This window comes from Elephantulus edwardii, unplaced genomic scaffold (genome assembly GCF_000299155.1).
Source record: "Elephantulus edwardii isolate Elephantulus edwardi_28Jun2011 unplaced genomic scaffold, EleEdw1.0 scaffold00007, whole genome shotgun sequence".
Classification (NCBI taxonomy): domain Eukaryota; kingdom Metazoa; phylum Chordata; class Mammalia; order Macroscelidea; family Macroscelididae; genus Elephantulus; species Elephantulus edwardii.
Window position 1 is genome coordinate 36,045,878 of NW_006399757.1, and position 20,462 is coordinate 36,066,339.

Below are 20,462 nucleotides of genomic sequence, written 5' to 3' on the forward strand. Positions count from 1 at the left end.
TCTCTGCTTTAGGCTTAATTTTATCTGTATTTCAAACAGTGCTATCAATTTTCATCTCTAGCAGCAGTAGGTTCACTCATACCCTCCCTTTGTCTGCAGTCACATCTCCAAAACCACCAGAAAAGAGAAGGTCTATGGACCAACTTTCTTAGCAAAAGTTCTCAATTTATACTGTTAGGAATTCATTTCTTGTAATGCAACTGAAGTGTTCAGTTCTGTAAGTAGTGGCCCAACTTCTCAATCACTGAAATTGGGAAGATGAGATGTTCAGGTCAATAAAATATTTCTCTTCGTAAATCTGGGGATGGGACCAGATCTAGTTGGCTAAAGTTATTAAAAAGAATGATTCAGGAAGCATGTGATACTGTTTGTTCTTAAAACAGAGGAAGAAACATACTATACATTGAATCTTTCAGGGGATGAGGAATTAAACAGCCGAAAAAGATTAAGCAATGGTGGTAAGTATGAGGAAGCAAAGAGGGAAAGAAGAATTTTAAGTACTTCCCTGGTGACATTTCTGGTCAGTCTGTTCGAGGTTTTAAAAGTTCTTTAGATGGTAACATTTTCTGTATGATTGCCTACATTGAAAATATTTAGTCATCAGAAGCAATGAATAATTTCTTACCACAAATTCATTTATCCTCTTCATACTGTTGCTTGCTTCAATATCTTTGCTTTTAAGCTACTATTTTCTATACTAGTGGCTCTCAATATTTTCAGCAGTTGTTTATATTATGTACAGATCATCCTCCAGTATTTTGATTCACTAGAGATAAGGGTTCACAATAATGTGCTGTCCTAGAGTCAGTTCAATTCTCAATGGTCTTATAGGACAGACTAGAACTGTCCTATAATATTTCCTAGAGTGTGTGGGTGGTGGTGTTTTTTTGTTTTTTTGTTTTGGTTTTTCAGAAACAGATTGCCAGGGCTTTTCTCCAGCAGAGCTGCATTAGGGTTTCAAACTACCAGTTGTTAGCAGCTGAGCACTTATCCTTTGCACCACCTTAGATGCAGGGTAGTGCCCAAGATTTTGCACATTTTCAATTTATCCTGAAGCTTCTGGTCCAAGAATAGGGATTCTTTTTAAAGAATCCCTGAGTGGTGTAAACAGTGAATGTAATTGACCACTGACCTAAAAAAGTGTAAGACTGGAAGTGTAAGACCAGCCAGAGTTACCTCAAAGAAAGGCCTAACCATTTTTTAGTTTGTTTTTTTAAATCCGCCTTAAAAAAAAACCTCTGTGGAAAACCATTTAACTCTGACACACATGGAGTGACTACGAGTTGAAGTTGACAATAATACACAGACTGTTGTTCTGCTTCTATACTGATTTTTGCTAGTCACTCCTCCTTGTTTTACCCAAGTTGATCTTTCACACTTAAGAAGGATGTGTTGTTGTTGTTGTTGTTATGTGCCACTGAGTTTCCTGCGACTCAAAGCAACCCTATGCACAATAGCCCAAAACCCTGCTCTATCCTGTTCTAATGTTATTGTCTCCGACACACCTACCCCCATTACTCCAGTCACTGAATGATGAGATGGATTCATCTCATTGAGGGTCTTCCTTTCCTGCATTGTCCCTCCACCCTCCCAAGCATGATGTCCCGCCTTGCAACATGTCTAAAGTATGACAAAGCTTCAGAATCCTTGCTTCCAAGGAGCAGCTTGGCTTCACCCTCTCCAGAACAAGCTTGTTTGTTCTCCTTAGCAGTCCTTGGTATATGCAATACTCTTCTCCAGCACCACAACTTAAAGGCATTAATTCTTCTATCATCCCTAGTCATTGTCCAGCTTTCTGATGCATAGCAAGTAATTACAAAGATCATGGCCTGTATCAGGTGCACCTTAGTCTCCAGACTGACGTCTTTGCTCTTCAGTACATTGGAGAAATCTCTGACAGCAGACTTTCCTAGTGCAATTCGTCTTTTAATTTCCTGGCTGCTGGTACAAAACGGATGTATTCTGATACTTTCACTAGAACTTTAAAATAAAAATCCCTGTATTAACTGGCTACTCTTGTCTGTTAGTTTACTATACTATGGTGGCAGGTTTTAGTAGAGCTTCTAGACTAAGAGTAAGCAGCAGGACTTGCCATCCAATTCTCAGTCCATTGATGGGGAATGTCCACAAATTCAAGATGATTTTAGAACAGGCTTCTGAAAAACCTTTCATAGACCAAGAAGTAGACCTTAAAACAGAACAAAGGCATACTACATGGTATAAAATAAAGAAAAGATGTGCATCAGGATTATATCCTTTCTCTGTATCTCTTCAGTCTGTATGCTCAGCATATCATTCAAGAAAGTGGACTATATGAAGAATATTGTATCAGGATTGGAAAGACTCAACAACCTATTTTATGCAGATGACACACTCTCTTTTGCATAAAGTGATGAACACTTGAAGTACTACTCAAAAAGATCAAAGACAACAATCTTCAGTATGGGTTACATCTCAACACAAAGAAAACAAAAATCTTCCCAACTAGACTAATAGGCAGCATCATGATGAGTGAACAAAAGATTGAAGTTGTCAGTAATTTAAACACGTTGCCGCAAATTACTGCAAATGAGTTTCTAAGCATGGTCGTCAATTTAAAAAGTGTGCAGCAACGTGTTAATTTTGTTTGAATCCACAACAGCCCGTGTAATGCAGTAAATATCATGTCATATTTACTTATACCTAAAACACATTGTTCTAAGTTTCCATTTATCTGTTTGTTATTTCAGTTTTAAAATTTTGTTTTCTGAGTTTTCCTCAATCAGTAAAAGACACTTAACCTATCATTCTTTTTAATTCCTTGTCAGGAAGTTCCAGTAGTTCTTTGTTCCTTTGATATATTTTCTGATTTTGTATTTTGGTCATTTTTTGTGCCATCTTATCCGGATTTGGGGGGGGGGCGGGGCTGCGGGGGGGCCTTAAAATTCTCTCTTACCTCCAAGACATTACAGTGTTGCTGGTTTTGTATTCCCTTGTATTGATATATCTGATAGAACCCTGCAAGTGTGCTTCACAGCTTGCTAAATTGGCAATTCTTAGTATTTCGCCTCTTGTCCTCTGGTGGATTTAATAAATGATGGAGGGGGGTGTGTGCTTTTCTTCATATAGGGAAGATGAAGGCAACCTGATCTGGTGATATTTGTGGTCTTTTGTTGTTCAAGTGGAGCAGGAACCAGTGTTAAGGCATGCTCAATTCTTAAAGCAGCATGAGAAATGTGTGGCTGGGCTTTGTAGATATTGTTGCTAATTTTTTTTTTTTTTTTTAATTTTTGTGTGAGTGTACCGTCAAATCAGATCTGACTGGTACAGGAGGAGATTGTTCCTCCTTTTCCCGGCAGAGCATCTGGTGGATTCGAACCGTGTGCCTCTGGGATTGTAGTTGCAGCTCCTTGCCACTAATATTGTTGCTATTTGTTGCCATGTGAGGGAGAGAAAGAGAAAAAAAAACCCTCAAAACCAAGATTAGACGGTGAAAAAAAAACACCTACGAAACATCCAAATTGAGAAGGGTATAAAAGGAAGGAAAATCCAAATAAAAAGACAAGGGAAAGAGGAGGGAGCTAAAGAGGAGGAAGAAATAAAAAAGCAAAGTGAAAAAAATCCGAAAAGCTGGAGAAAAAAGAGGGACCTTGGATGGGAAGGGATCCCTGATTGGTCCTCTAGTCATTGCTGTTAGGTAGTGGAGGCAAGATGTGTCTTGGGCAGTGTTTTATCAGTCCAGCAGACCATTCGGGTTTGGTGCCCAGTCAGGTCAGAGTTTGTTCTTGTAGAAATGTGGCTGAGGGCCCAAGATGTGTCCTAAGCCAGAGACAACATCTCTTCACATCCAGGGGCATCAGGAACAGCATTACTACTCCCCTCCCACACATCTGGGTTCTTCCACTTGGTCAGGATGATGCAAGTCCGGGGTATGGATGCACCCTGTCAGAGATGACACATTGCTGGAAGTGTGGACTACTACAAGTATGAATGAGTCTCAGAATCCACAAAGCTGCCCAATGGGATGCAAGGGAGACTATTAGTCAGAGGTGGTGCCTCCACCAGTCCAAGAGCTGGCTGTGAGGCTTAGTCTCAGGGTGTCTGAATACAGAGATGTGCTGCACATGTTCCTGGCACCAGATAAAAATGTCGCAAGCCTGCCTCAGGTGACACTGGGGCAATCTGAGAAAACACTGTCAGCTATGGAGAGTGGCATGGGAAAGTTGCTCCCTTGATTTCCAGAAGTGTATGAGGAACAAGCAGATTGCCCCTTGCTGATCAGAAAGCTACCCTACAACTTTCTTTTTTTTTTTTTAATTTAATTTTCTTTTAGAGAGTGTGTGTGTGTGTGTGTGTGTGTGTGTGTGTACGTCATCAAATCAGATCTGACTGACCTTGTACCTCTGGGATTGCAGTGCAGCTTCTTGCCACTAGGCTACCAGTGCTCCCTACTTTCAAAATGGCCACACTGCACTGTGGACAGTTTGCTTCTTTGTCTCCTTATTCAGTGTTTTCATTGAGTTTCTTCCTTCAGTTGATATTTGAACTACGTTGTTTGTTTGACTTTAAGATTCCAGAATCCCAGATGCACATGGTTCAAATCCACTAGATACTCTGCTGGAGAAGGAGGGACAGTCTCCTGTACCAGTCAGCTATGATTTGATGGTACACATACAGAAAATAATAATAATTTTTAAAAAAAAAATTTTAAATAAATTTAAAATTCCCAGACTATCATTGTGTGTATTATATTTATCAGGTATCTTAGTTCAGGAAGGTTGGCCTGCTTGCTGGTCTGCAGTCTTACCCAGAAATCCTTTTCTTTCTTTTTTTGCCCTTTCTACTTTATTACTTCAATTTAACAACCACAATAAAGCTCAGAAAAGTCCTCTATTTACACAGGAAAAACGTGCAAAATTCCCTCCAATGTTCTTCAGTAATTTTTTTTGTTTTTTAAATTACAAAGTAATAAAAACTTTGTTCTTTAATTAAAAAAAGAAAGAAAACAAAGGGGAAGCAGAAGTAAATAAATTAGTAAAAATAGACATGGAGAAAACAAAATTCAAAACACTTTTCCGTTCTCCCCCTTGACAAGAGACATCAGAGTTAGCAGTGTCCTCCAGATACCTCAAGAAGGGACGCACAGGGTCCTCACCACCTGTGCTCCCCCATACTGTCTTCCCCTGTGGCAGCCCCTCTCACCCTGAGACCACGTCAGTTCTGGGTCCTGATAGTTGGGCTGGGTGTGGAAATTTCTCCAGGCCTTCCTTTCTTTGATTTCTTAGTAGTCAGCTTTGATAGTAAATTAGACTTTTTACCCAGAAGTCTTTGATTTCTTTATGGTCAGCTCTGATGGTTTATTAGGCTGGTTTGCCAGTTAACTATTGGAGGGAAAATGACAACAAATATTCATTAATGTAAATCACAGGACCTGAGTGGATTGTCACTTTTCCCAGATTCATCTCTCTGTTCCATTTCTTTCTTTGTCATATTCCTTTTCTTTTTTTCCATATTCCTTTTCTAAAGTACCCTTCTTATAGTTCTCTTATTAGAGTGTAGGCTGTTTTTATCTTCCTCATTTTTCATTATTTGAGTTTCCTAGTTCTGCTGCCAACCCAAAAGGCACATAGTTCAAATCTATCAGCAGCCCTGCCTTTTTGCTCCAGCTGCCAGGAGAATCTCCTGCCAGGTCAATCTCCTCTGTGCGATTTTACTACATCTGAAAAGCCACTGGGAGTCAGCTATGAATTGTTCAACTCAGTCATGCATGACAACAATGTTCAATAGAACTTTCTACAATGATGGAATTATTCTCTGTACTCTCCAATATTGTATTCATCAACCACCATGGGTTTTTGAGCTCCAGTGGCACAAATCTCCAGAAGTTAGAGTGCTCTAATGGCTATGAAACAAAAGACGGGCAGTCTCCTCCCATTAAAATTTACAGTCTCTGGCAGTTCAGACACCCTTCAATTATGATGCTAGAAAACAAAGATAATACGTATGGATGACAGTCTTCAAATCTTATCAAAAAGGTAGTTCAAACACCAATTGTAGGATAAAACTGGGAATCAATGGCAGTGGGTTTGGTTTTAAACAACTAAACTTTTGAGAATATTTCATGTTTAAAGCTGGGAAACTATTTTTAACTTAAGTTTTAATATCCATGTGTGGTTATTGGCTGCCATATTGGCATTATACCCCTTGACTAAAGGTAACTTCATTTGTTTTTGTTTTAAGCTACAGTTTTTGCTCTTGCAAACATTTTCCAAGTCTTCTTTAGACTTGTCATGATTTGCTTCATATTTTGAGGGCCAGCTTTCTTTCTAAGTGTGGCTTACTGTGATTCCCTTTCGCATCTCAGCCTTCCAGTGTTCATCTGCACCTGCGTCTGGCCTTTGGTGGTGGCTTCTTCTCAGTGTCTGATTTTATCTGAGCTCTTTAGGCCCCCACAGACCCAACCTTTAGAATAGCCTGTTAGTATACTAAGGAATAAAGCACACCAAAAACAATCCAGTAAAATCATTTGGTCTTACATCTTTTATTGAAAACAGTACAGGGAAATCTGTATTTTAAGATATCATTGAAGAAAAATAAAAACTGTGCCTTCCAATAAACATCTACATTGAATATATTTTTTATAAAGTTTTTGGGGTGTTTTCTTGGGAGTGTTTTAAGTATAAAGAAGCACTTTTTGTTTTTTGTTTTGTTTTGGTTTTTTTTTTGTTTTACTTTTTATTGCACTATTTTTACATGTACCGTCAAATCAGATCTGACTGGTACAGGAGGAGATTGTCTCCTCCTTCTCCAACAGAGCATCTGGTGGATTTGAACTGCATACATCTGGGATTGCAGTGCAGCGTCTTGCCAGTACTCCACCAGAGCTCCCTTAAGAAGCACTTTTTGTGTGTTGTCGAATCCAAATCAACCTATACCTGACTCTGGTGGGTTTTCAGACAGTTAATCACACAGGAGACTATTGTCTATTTTCTCCTGAGGAGCAACTATGCCTTGGGTATTGCAGTTCAGCTTCTTACCACTAGGCCACCAGTGCTCCAGTATTGGTGTTTTGGCAGGACTTTTTTCTCCCTAGGTGAGCTCTGGTGACATCGCCCACAGGGAGTTGTACTGTTAATCCAAAAGCCATACCTCTCTCATGGTTTGAATCTACCAGCAGCTCCAAGGGAGAAAGATAGACATCTGATTTACAGCCTCTGAAGCAAGATGAGCTATGTGTCATTTTTAACTTGGCCGCAGTGAGTTGAGTTGAATTTTTGCTAAGTTATATAGATTTAGGAGATGAGAACTTGGATGCAATAAGAATTCCATTAAGGAAGAGCTGCAGAAGAATGATGTTGGGGGCCTAAAGATAAAATCATTTTCTCTTTTAATTTACAGAAGTTGCTGGGTATGTTTTGCCACTGATGAAGATGATAGAACAGCTGAATGGGTGAGACCATGCAGGTGCAGAGGATCTACAAAATGGGTTCACCAGGCTTGTCTACAGCGCTGGGTGGATGAAAAACAAAGAGGAAACAGTACAGCCAGAGTGGCGTGTCCCCAGTGCAATGCTGAATACTTAATAGTTTTCCCAAAGTTGGGTAAGAAGAGCCTAATAAGCAGAACAAATATGTTCTGTGTTATTACATAACTCAAATGACCTCTTTTTTTTTTAAATTTCTGTATTTCATTTTTCTCTTATTCTCTAATCATCAGACACTTATTTGTTTTGCTATAACTTTATAATATCCTTAATCTGTCCTAAAACCCAGCCATTTTTTTGTATATTAGTTTTTTATTTGATTGAGATAAGAAAGAACTTACATATTTATTGTGTGGATAGTGTCAAATAACAGAGCTTTGATAGGCTGACTAAAAAGCCTCATTCTCTGGTAACAGTTGGTATAGGGGAATGAAAGTGTTCTTTCTAATGTTGTTGTTATTATGTGCCATCGAGTCGTTTGCGACTCATAGCAACCCTATGTACAGGAGCCCTAAACGCCGTTCTAATAATGATCCTTAATTCTCCTGTTAAAGAATAAAAGGAAAAGTTCATGAAATAGAGTCAAACTCATCTTTGACATTCATTTTGTGTGATTCTCTTTCATGTAAATTGCTACTCCATTTCCAAGAATTGGCAGGCAGATAATAACCAAGTGTTGAGAATGGGAGCCATGCTGTTCAAAGGAAGGTGTTAATATTTTGTCAGCATACTTCATTATAGGTACAATTTTGAAGCTATTGTCCATTCTCTTTATTTGGAATTTGTACTATGTCGGTTGTTAAACATTTTTAATACCCTTGATTGTAGCCAAATAAAAAGGCAAAATATGTAAAGTTCTAGGAAGGTGAAAAAGAAAGAACTTTAGGGAAAGTGGGGTTGTGGAGTTTGAGGAGAAACTGGTTATATTGCTTGTTTCTATGTGCTATATGTATTGAGAGAGTTTGGGTGACCTAGTGGTTAAGGAGTTGTGCTGCCAACCCAAAGGCCCGCAGGTTTAATCCACTAGCTATTCCACAAGAGAGATACTGGTAATCTCTTCTTGTATGATTTACAGCCTCTGAAAATCCAGTAGAGGGTGAGCTATGAGTTGGTTCCCATTCTACGTCACATAACAGCAGCAACATATGTATTAAAGGTGTCCAGGTGGTGTAGTGCTTAAAGGCTAAGGTTCTAACCATGTGTGCTTCAGACTACAAGCCACTTCACAGGAGAAAGATGTGGCCATCTGTTTTTTTTAAAAGATATTTTTAAAAATAAAAAACTTGTGAGGCATTTCTTCTCTGTCTTGTAGGGTCACCGTGAGTCTGAATTGACTTCATGGCAATGAGTTTGGTTTGGGGCTACCTACTGAAATCAGACTTTTGTTTTTTTAAACAAGACAACATATAAGGACAAACAAAACTCAGAGTTTTATTTTATAACAATTTTAGAAAGAAATATTAACTAAAAGGCATGTTTCTTAAACATGTGTAATGCATAAATCACATGAGATATATGTGCACGCACGCGTGCGCACACACACACACACTACTGATTACAGATCAACACAAAAGAATAATCCAGGAATTTATAATTATAAAATTAAAGCTGATTTTTTTTCAAAGCAGTATTTTAAAATAATTTAAGCATTAGGAAAACCATGTAGCAGTCTTTTGCAACATTGTTTTCTTCCTCCCTGATGTCAAAGTTAAGGTTTTATAAACCTTCTATATTTAATTCCTTTATTTTCCACTTCTTGTGCTAAATTAAGCAGTTACCCCTTTTAATTTACAAATTGTTGGGAATAATAAGTACATAGTGATTCTGTTAGATATTTTAGGTAGTCAGGTTAAGGTTAAGGATGGGCACGAAAATGATTGCCGTATCTCTCGCTGATAGTTTATTTCTATTAGGCACTGACAAATGTATGTTACTCAGCAATAGAGTATATATTTTGAAAAATGGCAGTGGGTAAAATTCTGTTCTTTAGTTTTGGTTGTATTCAGTTCTAAGAAATGTTTAGCGATTTACTGCGGTAACTGAATGTGGTTTTTAAGGAAATGTAAGACATTGCTTTCTATTACTGAGAAAAAAATTAATAAAAGGACCAAAGTCTCCTCTTTTAAGCCATTTGTTTTATTATTTTGTTTTGGTGTTTTTATTTTAACAGTTGTGGTATTTCATCCTCAAATGCAGATTTTAAGCTCTGCGCGTGTCATAGAATACATTCTTTGCATAAGCCATTTGAAATAGCAGAAATGTTTTATTGATGTTATTAATGGCATGGGGGAAAATATCCCATTCTTCGTTGAATTTGAAGGAAGGTTGGTGGATTTTGAACTGCCTGCCTTTGAGTTGGCAGCACTGTAGCTTACCACTGGGCCACCAGAGCTCAGGAAAGGAAAGTGATTTTGTATTTATATTTTCTTTCTTGATATAACATGTTCAAGGACTGCAGTTTGAATTATATCTACAATATTCTTTTTGTGTTCTTTATCAGTGACTCAGTAGTAGAGGGTGTAGTATCAAAGGTTAGCCAGTTGTTTGTTGGATGAAGTTTTGTGTGAATTGACTTTCAAGTACTGTGCTCTTTCTTGCTACACACTTGTCTAGAGAGTATCCTGTTCATATTGATCCTAGTCTACCTTTCAAATTTACATCAAGGTTTGTTAAACAGCTTTCTCAGTAACTCTTAAGTTTGCACTGATAATCAGAATTAAATCACTTGTATTTCATGATTTACATGTTGTATGTTTGCCAAGTACTAATTCTCACTTTGCACACTAGTGGTTTCATGCATCCATAAAACAAAATATCTCAAAGCATCAATCTGTGATCATTCTCCTTCATGCTATTCCATGGATTTTACATAATACTGAGTAGTATCATCTGATGATGGAATTTTGCAATAGGTCATATTGTTTCTCATGGCATTTTTGTCACTAATTTTGTATCTCACAATGTTTCTTTGTTAAAAGAAGTTGCTTTGAATGTCTTGTTTTTTTGTTGTTTTTGTTTTTTTTAATGTCTGTTTTTAGTAACAAAATTTGTAGTGGAAGCTTTGTTTATTTAGTAGAGTAATTGAAAATTATTTTAAAGCTTCAGTGATTTTTGTTTGTTTGTTTCATAATGTTCATAAGACACAGTACAGTAGAAACAAGGGGTCTCCTAATGCAGACTAGCACGAAGTCCATATTCACTGATAAGAGCCCATTCTAAGACACTATTTTCATTTTAGATAGTATTTTCACTTATGACATTCTAAGTTTATGTATTTTTATCACTTTCACTCTTGTCTAAATTTGTTTGAACATAGACACATGTAATAGTAGTAGCAATAAAATATAAACTTAACCATATAAACTACTCACATGATATGAATAGTGTATTAGTTTGAAATAGACAGCACTCCTGTCAGAATTTCTTTGAAAGACATCTTAATCTTATTTTTCGAAGTTGCATAGTGTGTGTGATCAAAACATTTATCACTTTCTCCTCAAATTGTCTGCAGACCACTTGATAGATTGCCAAGGACCATTGGTCCCCTAAATACATTGAGAAACACTGGCTAGAAGAAGTAATAAAAGACACAAGAGAAGATACAGAGAGGCAGAGGTAATGATTAACATTCTATGGTATGATCTCTGTGTAGCAAGTATTTTGTTGGATTTTGGGGTTTGTTGTATTGTGGGGTCTTCTGAGGGTTTTGGTTTGATGGAATGTTTGGTTTTGTTTGGGGATTTTTTTGTTGTTGTGTTATATGGTTTTTTTGTTGTTTTTTCTATTTTCATATGGATTTACCATTAATATAGCTGCCCTTCACCAATTATTCATCTTTTCTGGTATTGAATGGTGGCAGGAATAGGGGATAGTGGTAAATATCTCTATCCCTTTCATTGTTGTTGAGTCCAAATCAATTCATAATGGACTCTTCAGTGAATTTCCACAGCTGTAAACCACACTGGAGGAGATTGCCTATCTTCCTTTCAAAATGCCTGATAGAGAGGTGTGCCCTTTGGCTTAACCATGTATCTAGCTATGGATTATGCCATCATAGCTCTTCATTGTTGTTGTTATTAGGTACCATCAGTCAAGTACAGTTCATAGCAACCCTGTGAGCAAAAGATCTGAAACTAGTCCTGTTGTGCACCACCCTCACACTTCCTGACACACAAGAGCCTGTTGCAGCAGTCACCTTGTCAATCCACCTAGTTGAGGATCTTCCTCTCCTTTGCCAACCTTCCATCCTTCCCAACATCATCTTCCTCTCCAAGGAATAGCACGTTCTAGCAATATGTCCAAAGTATGTGAGGTGAAGTCTCATCAGTCTTGCCTCCAAAGAGCATTCCAGCTGCACCCTCTCCAAGACATGTCTCTTCATTTTCTTGGCCATCCATGGAATGTTCAGTGCTCTTCTCCAACTCCACAGCTCAAAGGCATCAGTTCTTTTTCTGTCATCTTTATTCATTGTCCACATCTTAAATGCATAGCTAGTAATTAGACCATGGCCTAAATCAGATTGACCTTGGTCCTCAAACTGACATCACTACTCCTCAATAATTTGGAAAGGTCCCTAACTGCAGATTTCCCCAGTGAAGTGCATCTCCTTATTTCCTGACTGCTCATACCAAGGGTGTATGGTGGCAAATACATGTTTTTAATTTTTTTCTTTAATTTGTGATTTTTTTTTTTTTTCATTTCTGTGAAGGTTCACGAAGAGATTGGTCATTCATTCATGCATGCATGCACATTTTCTTCTCTGCCTCTTTATGCTTTTAATTCTTAATAGGGAATATATTCTGCTCAAGTATGAAAAATATGACATATCAGAATTTTGTCCCTCTTACTATTCACCACTCATCTTACCAGTTGCCTTCAACTCAACTCCACCTCAGATAGACTCCATGCTCCATAGGATTTTCAAACAAAAAACCAAATCACTTGCTGTGGAACCAATTACAACATAGTAACCCTATACAACGAAATAAAGCTACATGTAGGATGTCAAATGCTGTAATCTTTACAGAAGGAGATTGCCACATCTTTATACTGAGCAATGGCTAGTGGAGTCAAACCACTAACTTTTCAGTCACCTCTCAAAGGCTTTGACTGTGCCCACCAAGCCTGGTACACCAGCGAATGCTGTAGTGTTTTTAGTGACTAATGTTTTGGAAGGAAATTATCAGGCTTTTCTTCTATGCAATTAGGTAGAAGAAACTTTAGTTACCAGCTAAGCACCAAACCATTTCTCCACAGAGACTTATGATCTGAGGGTTTGCTTGCTTCTTTCTCCCAATATGTTCTGCTAGTTGCACACATACAGCTATTTTAAACCATTGCCATGCAAAGTGTGGTCTAAGAACTAGAAATATTGGCATCACCTGGAAGCTATTAGGAATACTGAATGTTGTTGATTACTTTGAATTCTACTGAATCAAAAGTTAGATATGTTTAAAAGATCCTCAGATGATTTGTATTATGTACATTAAAGTTTAAGAAATAGTACCTTGAAAATTAAAAAAAAAAAGAAATATTACCTTGAAGCATGATAGGCATACCAACTGAAAAAAAGGTAATTCTCCATAAAAGTAGATCTTATCCATGACGTATGAGGAATACTGTTAATAATTATTGCTTAAATTTATACACCAACTACTAAAGCCAAAAATTGAAGGTTTTTACCAACTTTTATAGCCTGAGAATAATGAGACATGCAATCAAGATGCATTATCATTTGAAAAATTAGAAATGAAGAAGGATTGGTATTTGAAAGATGTGGCCTTGATAATAGAAATGTGACCGAAGATCACGTGATACAGTTTTATACTCCAAGCAATTCAATCATTGCAAATAAATACCTTTTTGAAGAGGACATAAATTGTGACTATACAGACTACATACAGACTTTACCATAGAATATACAATAATTAAATCCACTACATATGTGGGAAAAGACAGTGGAAAAAGTTCAGTACCATCAATGAGAACAAATGTAAGGGCTTATACATAGGGTCATATGAAAGTCAAAGAAAACTAAACAATGTCACATGAGCCAAAATACCACTTTGAATATATTCCACTTGAATTAAGATACTATGTCAAAAATAAATTTGATACATTAATGAACAAAGACAAAGTGTTGGATAATATTATCGACATCATACCTAAAGAAAGTAGGTTCTTTTTAAAAACAGGAAGGAAAGACCAAAATGGGTGTCAGACTCTGAAATTTGCCTTTGAAGATGGAAAAGCAAAAATGAAAGGAAAAACTTATGAAGTATGTAAACCTACAGAGATTCCAGAAGACAAAGCATAGTATTAGAAAAATTAGAAATTGTGCCAAAACCTGGAGTTAAAAAACCAAGAGAGAGGGCCATACTTATGATTTCTCAAACTGAAAGAACTGAAGAAAAACTTAAACCTTAAATTGCAGTACTGAAGGATTTTATGGGCAAAAAACTGAATGATGCAGAAAGTGTCCAAAGAAGATGAGAGGAATAAACACAACTATTGTACGAAAAATAATCCATCCACAATGAACCATTTCAAGGAGTAGCATATAATTAAGAACCATGGTTGAAGTCTAGGTTGCACTGAAGGCATTGGCATAAAGAGCCTCCAGGAATTGACAGAATAACAATTGAAATGTTTTAACAGATTTCTAAGTATAGACTGGAGAGCACATCCAGATGCTGTAGGCCTGAATACGCTTTCTAGTCTATGCTTAGAAATTTGGAAGGCAGCTACCTGACCAGTTGACTGGAAGAGATCCATAATTATACCTGTTCCAAAAAGTGATCTAACAGGATGCAGAATCTATCCAATGATGTCATAAATATACACAAGTAAAATCTTATTGAAGACCATTAAAAAATGGTTAGAACAGAATATCAAGAGGGAAATGCTAGATTCAAAAGATTCCTTGGAATGAGAGAGATCAAAGCAGAGAATACCAGGAAGATATCCTCTTAGTTCTTGGTTTTACTAGAAAAGCAAAACATATATGTCTTGTTATCAGGTGCCATCATGTCAACTATGACTCATAGCAACCCTGTGAACAATAGATAGGAACCTTGCCCTATCTTACACCATCCTAACACTCTCTGATATGTTCAAACCCATTGCTATGGTTACCATGTCAATCCATCTAGTTGAGAATCTTGGTTTTTCTCTGACGCTCCACCTTTCCCATCTGGATGTCTTTTTCCAAGGACAGGTCTCTCCTGACACCATGCCAGAATTATGAGAGATGAAATTTCATCATCCTGACCTCTAAAGAGCCCTTAGTTGCACCTACTCCAAGACCAACTCGCACTTTTTTTTGGCAGTCTAAGGGATATTCATTGCTCTTCTCCCAACACCTCAGTTCAAAAGTATCAGTTATTCTGTCATCCAATTATTCTTTCATCCTTATTTATTGTCCAACATTCAGATACATAGGAAGCAATTAAAAATAACTGTTGTTTGGATCACACACACCTGAGTGAGTCTTTAAACTGACATCATTCTCTGTAGGGACCTCTCCAGAGTACTGGAGAGTAAGGTAACAATAACAACAACAACAATTAGTAGAAGTAGGTACAGCAGAGTTGGGGACCATGTCTGACCATACAGGTATTAGTTTTATACTGTGAATGTTGTGATGGGCACAATTCCCTTTTGTGGTGTTAGTAGAGATCAGACTCGTCAGCCATCTTCACATTGTCTTTGCTACTTTTACACTGTCATCTTCCCCCCAGTAGTACAAGTGTGTATTGAGACAAAGATTTATCTAAAGGAAATGACACATTTACATGTCCCAGGCGGGTCCTTGGCTTGCAGCTGTGGAGACTAGAATCCAAGATAAAATGAAAACCAAAAAGGTGAGAGAGCCAGATGCATGATTAAGATTAAGCAAAAAACAAGCCAGCTCCTCCAGACTTCCTTATATGTCAATGCAAACTGCACCCTTACTAAAACACCCCCTCAAGGGAATGACTACATCACAATCACCCAGCCAGAGAATCAGTAGGCAACAATGACTGACATGCAACTTTGATCACCACAGATGCTTACTTGTGTTTTATTGGCTATACTATAATGCCTATATTGCTATAGGCATTCAACTCTGTGGATCCCTGTAAATTATAGATTTAGAAGACAGAAAAACCAGAATTCCAGAGCAGTTAATTGTGCTCTTGTGGAAGATATTCATAGATCAATAAGCAGTTGTTTGAACAAGACAAGGCAATGCTCCATAGTTTAAAATCAGGAAATATGTGTAGGAGGATTGTATTCTTCTGATATACCTATTCATTCAGTTTATTTATCTAAGATAATCTAAGAAGCTAAGGAGTGTGAAGAATGTGGCATGAGAATTAAAAGATGGCTCATCAGCATCTTTTGTTATACAAGTGACACAAAATTTCACTTGCAGAAAACAAAGATGACTTGAAGCATTTTGATCAATACAGTTGTGCCTCAACTTAAAACAAGAATTCTTACAACCTGACCATTAAACATCATGATAACTGGGGGAAAGATGGAAATTGTCAGGAATTTAATCTTATTTGGATTCACAACTCTCATAGAAGTGGTAGTCAAGAAAGCAAACTGCATTGGGCATATTTGCTGCCAAGGATCTCTTTAAAGTGCTAAAGAATAAGGAAGTCAGTTTTAAAGGTATAGCTGACCCAAGCCATATTTGCTTCAATAGGCATATGGAAGTTCAGCAGTGAATAAGGAAGACCAAAGAATTGGTCTTTAAATTGTGCTGTTGACAAAGAATTGATATTGAATATATCATGGGCTGTCAAAAGAACAAATAACACCAAAGAAGACATTCAAATGGCGAACAAACACATGAAGAAATCCCTACTTCTAAGAGACATGCAAATCAAAACAACTATATCACGCCAGTAACAAAATTCAACAGAGCAGCAAACAACAAATGCTGGTGAGGTTATGGAGAAACCTTATTCACTGTTGGTGGTAGTGTAAAATGGTGGAACCATTTTATGGAAGGTAGTATGGTGCTCTCTCAAAAAGTTGGAAATAGAGGTACCATTTGACCCAGCAATTCCAATACTGGGAATATACCCGAAAGAAACCAGAACAGCCACCGAAGCAGATTGATTCATGCACACCCGAGTTTATTGTGGTGATGTTCACAGTAGCAAAGGGATGGAAACAACCCAAGTGACCATCAACAAACAAATGAATAGAGAAGCTGTGGTATATTCACACAATGGAATACTATGCAGCACTGAAAAACAAGGACCTCATGAAATCTACAAAATGGGTGACCCTTTAGGACATTATGCTGAGTGAAATATCTCAGTCACAAAAGGACAAGTACTGCATAATGACACTGTTGTAAAACAGGTCTGACATTGGAGTTGGGGAGAAAACTAAGAAAATGGAATAAATAATGTACACTTCATGGAAACAGATGAGGGAAAGAACTGCTTAAAAGGAATATATGATTAGGTATTATTTTCATGACAGGAGGCCAGCATAAGAGTTACATAGTAAAGTGGACTAGGTTAAGGGTGGGGAATTGTACAACAATGACAAAATTAAGCGAGCTAGCAGGGAAAGGAGGAAAATGTGCAACAATAAATTATTGGAAATCCAAGTTCTCTCTAATCTTTCATTAAAATTTCAATTTAAAAAAAAGAGCAAATAAATTTGTCTTGGAAGAAGTCCAGCCCCAGTGCTCTTTAGAGATTTCATTTTGCATACTCTGGACATGTTTCCAAGAGGGACCTCTCCATGGAGAAGAACAGAAGATAAAGTCAGCGAAAGAGAGAAAAACCTCTACAAGATGGATTGATGCAGTGATTGAAACAGTGTGCTTAAGTATAGCCAAGATTTTAAGGACGGTCCACGATCAGGCAGTGATTTTGTTCAGGATATTTCTGAGTCAGAGCTGTCAATTACTAATGAAATTTGAGACCCTGTGGTAACCTTTTAGAATTAAACAGAACAGTTCAGAAATGTCTTAGAAGTAGAGATCTTGACACACAGACACAAACATCAGCCCTCCAGGTTAAAAGGGAAGTCTGGTGGCCTACCAGTAAGAAGTTGCACTCTAATTCCAAGAATTTTAAATTGGCATCATGCTTTCTGGTTCTCAGAGAGCTGCCAGGAATCCCAAGAAGCTGCATTGCAACTATGGAAGAAGGATTGGCAGTCTCCTCCCATGTAGTTTACTGCCTCTGAAACCTACTGGATTTGACTCAAAGACATGTTGTTGTTTGTTGTTATGTGCTGTCGAGTCGTTTGTGACTCATAGTGACCCTATGTACAACAGCCCTAAACCCTGCTCTGTCCTGTGCCAGTCGCACTGCCTCTGACACACCCATCCTGATTACCCCAGTCACTGAATCAATCCATCTCATAGAGGGGCTTCCCTTCAACAAGATTTAAAGGGATTGATTCACATTAAGTATCTCTTAAATGATATTTTACAGTTTTCACTATCTAGTTTTTCTACTACTTTTACTAAATTTACTCTTCAGTATATTTTTCTACTGCTGTTGTAAATGGAATTGTTTTCATAATTTTATCTTATTCATATCAAATTTACAGAGACAGTTAATTTTTTTATATTAATCTTGTATCCTGCAACTTTTCTGAACTCATTTAGTAATACTGAGAGTTTTTCATAAGATTCGTAGGAATTTGTAGATTAAAAAAAATCATGTCATCTATCTTTCACTTTTTTGGAGTTTTTTCCTCCATCTGATGACTGACTTCCTTTTCTTTCATTTTCTTGCCCAACTGTATAGAATCTCTAGAACAGTGTTGTTATATGTTGGAAGTATTCTTATGTTTAGTCTTGATCTTAAGAGAAAGGCATTCAGTCTCTTATCATTTGAATTAACTATTGATTTTTCATAGGTAAGCATTGTCAATTTGAGAAAGTTTTCTTTTTTTAATTTACAGTCTTTTATTTGTCATGTATGGAAGATTTCAGGGATACAGCACTGAGCCAAGCAAAGCATTGGTTTGTAGCAGAACCATTTTTATATAAAATTACCTTCTTGTTCTGGTTTCTTCCTAGAGCTTTAGTCTTAAATCTTAATCCTTTATCACAGATGGAACGTGTTTTACTAGTAAAAATATCTTTTCTTTAAAAAGCAGAGCTCCAACAACAAACAAACTGATTATCTTCAGATAGGAAATACTGGGACTTCCAGATCTTTTTTTTTTTTTTTTCTTTTTTTCTTTTTTTTTTGAACTTCCAGATCTTGAGCTTCCTGATTCCATAACTGTCATGACTAGATAGATAGACTTCACCAAAAAGATCTTCGAGCATCTTGGAATCTTCATTCAATAGCTAGGTTGAAAACAAAGCTGTCCCAAGTGATATTTTATGACCTCTTCATTTAGTCACTTAACGCAAAGCTTTGAGCCAAGTGACAGTATTTAAATACCTGCAATTGTATATTTTAGCTGTCAGTCCACAGGGTCTTTTCCTTGACCATTAAACTCCGTATTTGGTCCTGATGCCATCGAGTCAAAGCACTGTCATGTGCCTCTGTATTTTCCCCAATACAGGTTTCCACAAATGCCCCATAGCTCTTAACCCTCATCATTTCTGCTACTTCAGGAAACAGGACAATTTCAACATCTGAGAAATGACACATAGATAAGAATTGTCTTTTCCTGAAATAACTAGTTTTTTGGGTTTTGGTTGTATATGTTTGTTTTCAGAACTGATCCTTTGATTAGTTTTCAAAATTATTGGCTTTGTAGAATGACTTAGGAAGTGATCTCCCTTTTTTTTGTTTTTTGGAAGTGTTTGTGAACATGGGTATATATTCTTTTAACATTGGAGAGAATTTATCAGTGATACAATCTGGCCTGGACTTTTTTTCTCCCTTCCCTTGTCTTGGTTACTAACTTAATCTCATCTGGAGCTCTGGTGACCTCGTTTTGTGGGAGTTGTACTACTAACCCATCTCTGGCAGTTCAAATCCACCAGCAACTCCATACGAGAAAGATGAGCAATATAAATGTGCTTTGCAGTCTGAAAATCAGCAGAAGGGTCAATCATGAGTCAGTTCTAACTCAACAGTAGTGTTTTTTAGTTTCTTTTTAGGTCTTTTTTTTTTTTTTTTACTAGTTTATGTACAGAATTCAAATACAAATTTGAACAAATTCAGGGGAGCTCTGGTGGCCTAGTGGCAAGGAGCTGCAACTACAATCCCAGAGGTTCACGGTTCGAATCCCCCAGATGCTCTGCCAGGGAAGGAGGGACAATATCTTCCTGTACCAGTCAGATCTGATTTTTATTTATGTTTTCTTCAGTCAGTGTTAAGTAGTTTCTGTCTTTTTGGTAACTTGTTTCTTTCACATAGATTATCTTCTTTATTGACATCCTTGTCTCATATTCCTTTGTAATTTATTTAATTTATGTAGTACTGACTGGTAGTAATATTTCTTCTTTGATTATAAACTTTTTAGCAATTTGAGGTTTTTTTCCTCTCTTTCTTGTTCATTTTAGCTAAAGATTGCTATTTTTCTATTCTTGTATTCTTTCCGTCTTCTTGCTTTCATATAAGTTTCATTTTTCTAGTTTCATAAAGTATAAATTTAGCTTGTTGCTTTGAGATATTTTTTAATCTTACTCTAAGGACTCCTTAAAATTCCCTTAAAATCAGATCTCTTCTTTGACGTCTTGATTTGTTGTTGTTGTTGTTAGGTACCATCAAGTCAGATCAGCCACAAGAAGCTCTCTCTTGAGTACTCAGGAGTATATAATTTGTATTATTTTTAAAATGACCCTCTATTAATTGATTTTTAATATTTCATTGTGGTCAGAAAACATACTTCATCTGATTTCTATGGTTTTGAATGTAGAAGCTTGTTTTATAATTTGTTGTTGTTATGTGCCGTCGAGTCGCTTGTGACTCATAGCTACCCTAAATGTACAACAGCCCTAAACTCCGCTCTGTCCTGTGCCAATCCCACTGTCTCTGACACTCCCATCCCAATTATCCCAGTCACTGAA

The 20,462-nt window shown here is 37.1% G+C and overlaps 1 protein-coding gene across 1 annotated transcript in view; it reads left to right on the top strand.

Moving 5' to 3' along the window:
- Positions 1 to 20,462, top strand: part of MARCH5 (membrane-associated ring finger (C3HC4) 5) — a 60,619-nt gene that overhangs the window by 16,915 nt on the left and 23,242 nt on the right. The window contains exon 2 of the mRNA XM_006880337.1: positions 7,378 to 7,580. Coding sequence (XP_006880399.1) covers positions 7,378 to 7,580 — 203 coding nt within the window. The remainder of the gene's footprint in view (positions 1 to 7,377; positions 7,581 to 20,462) is intronic.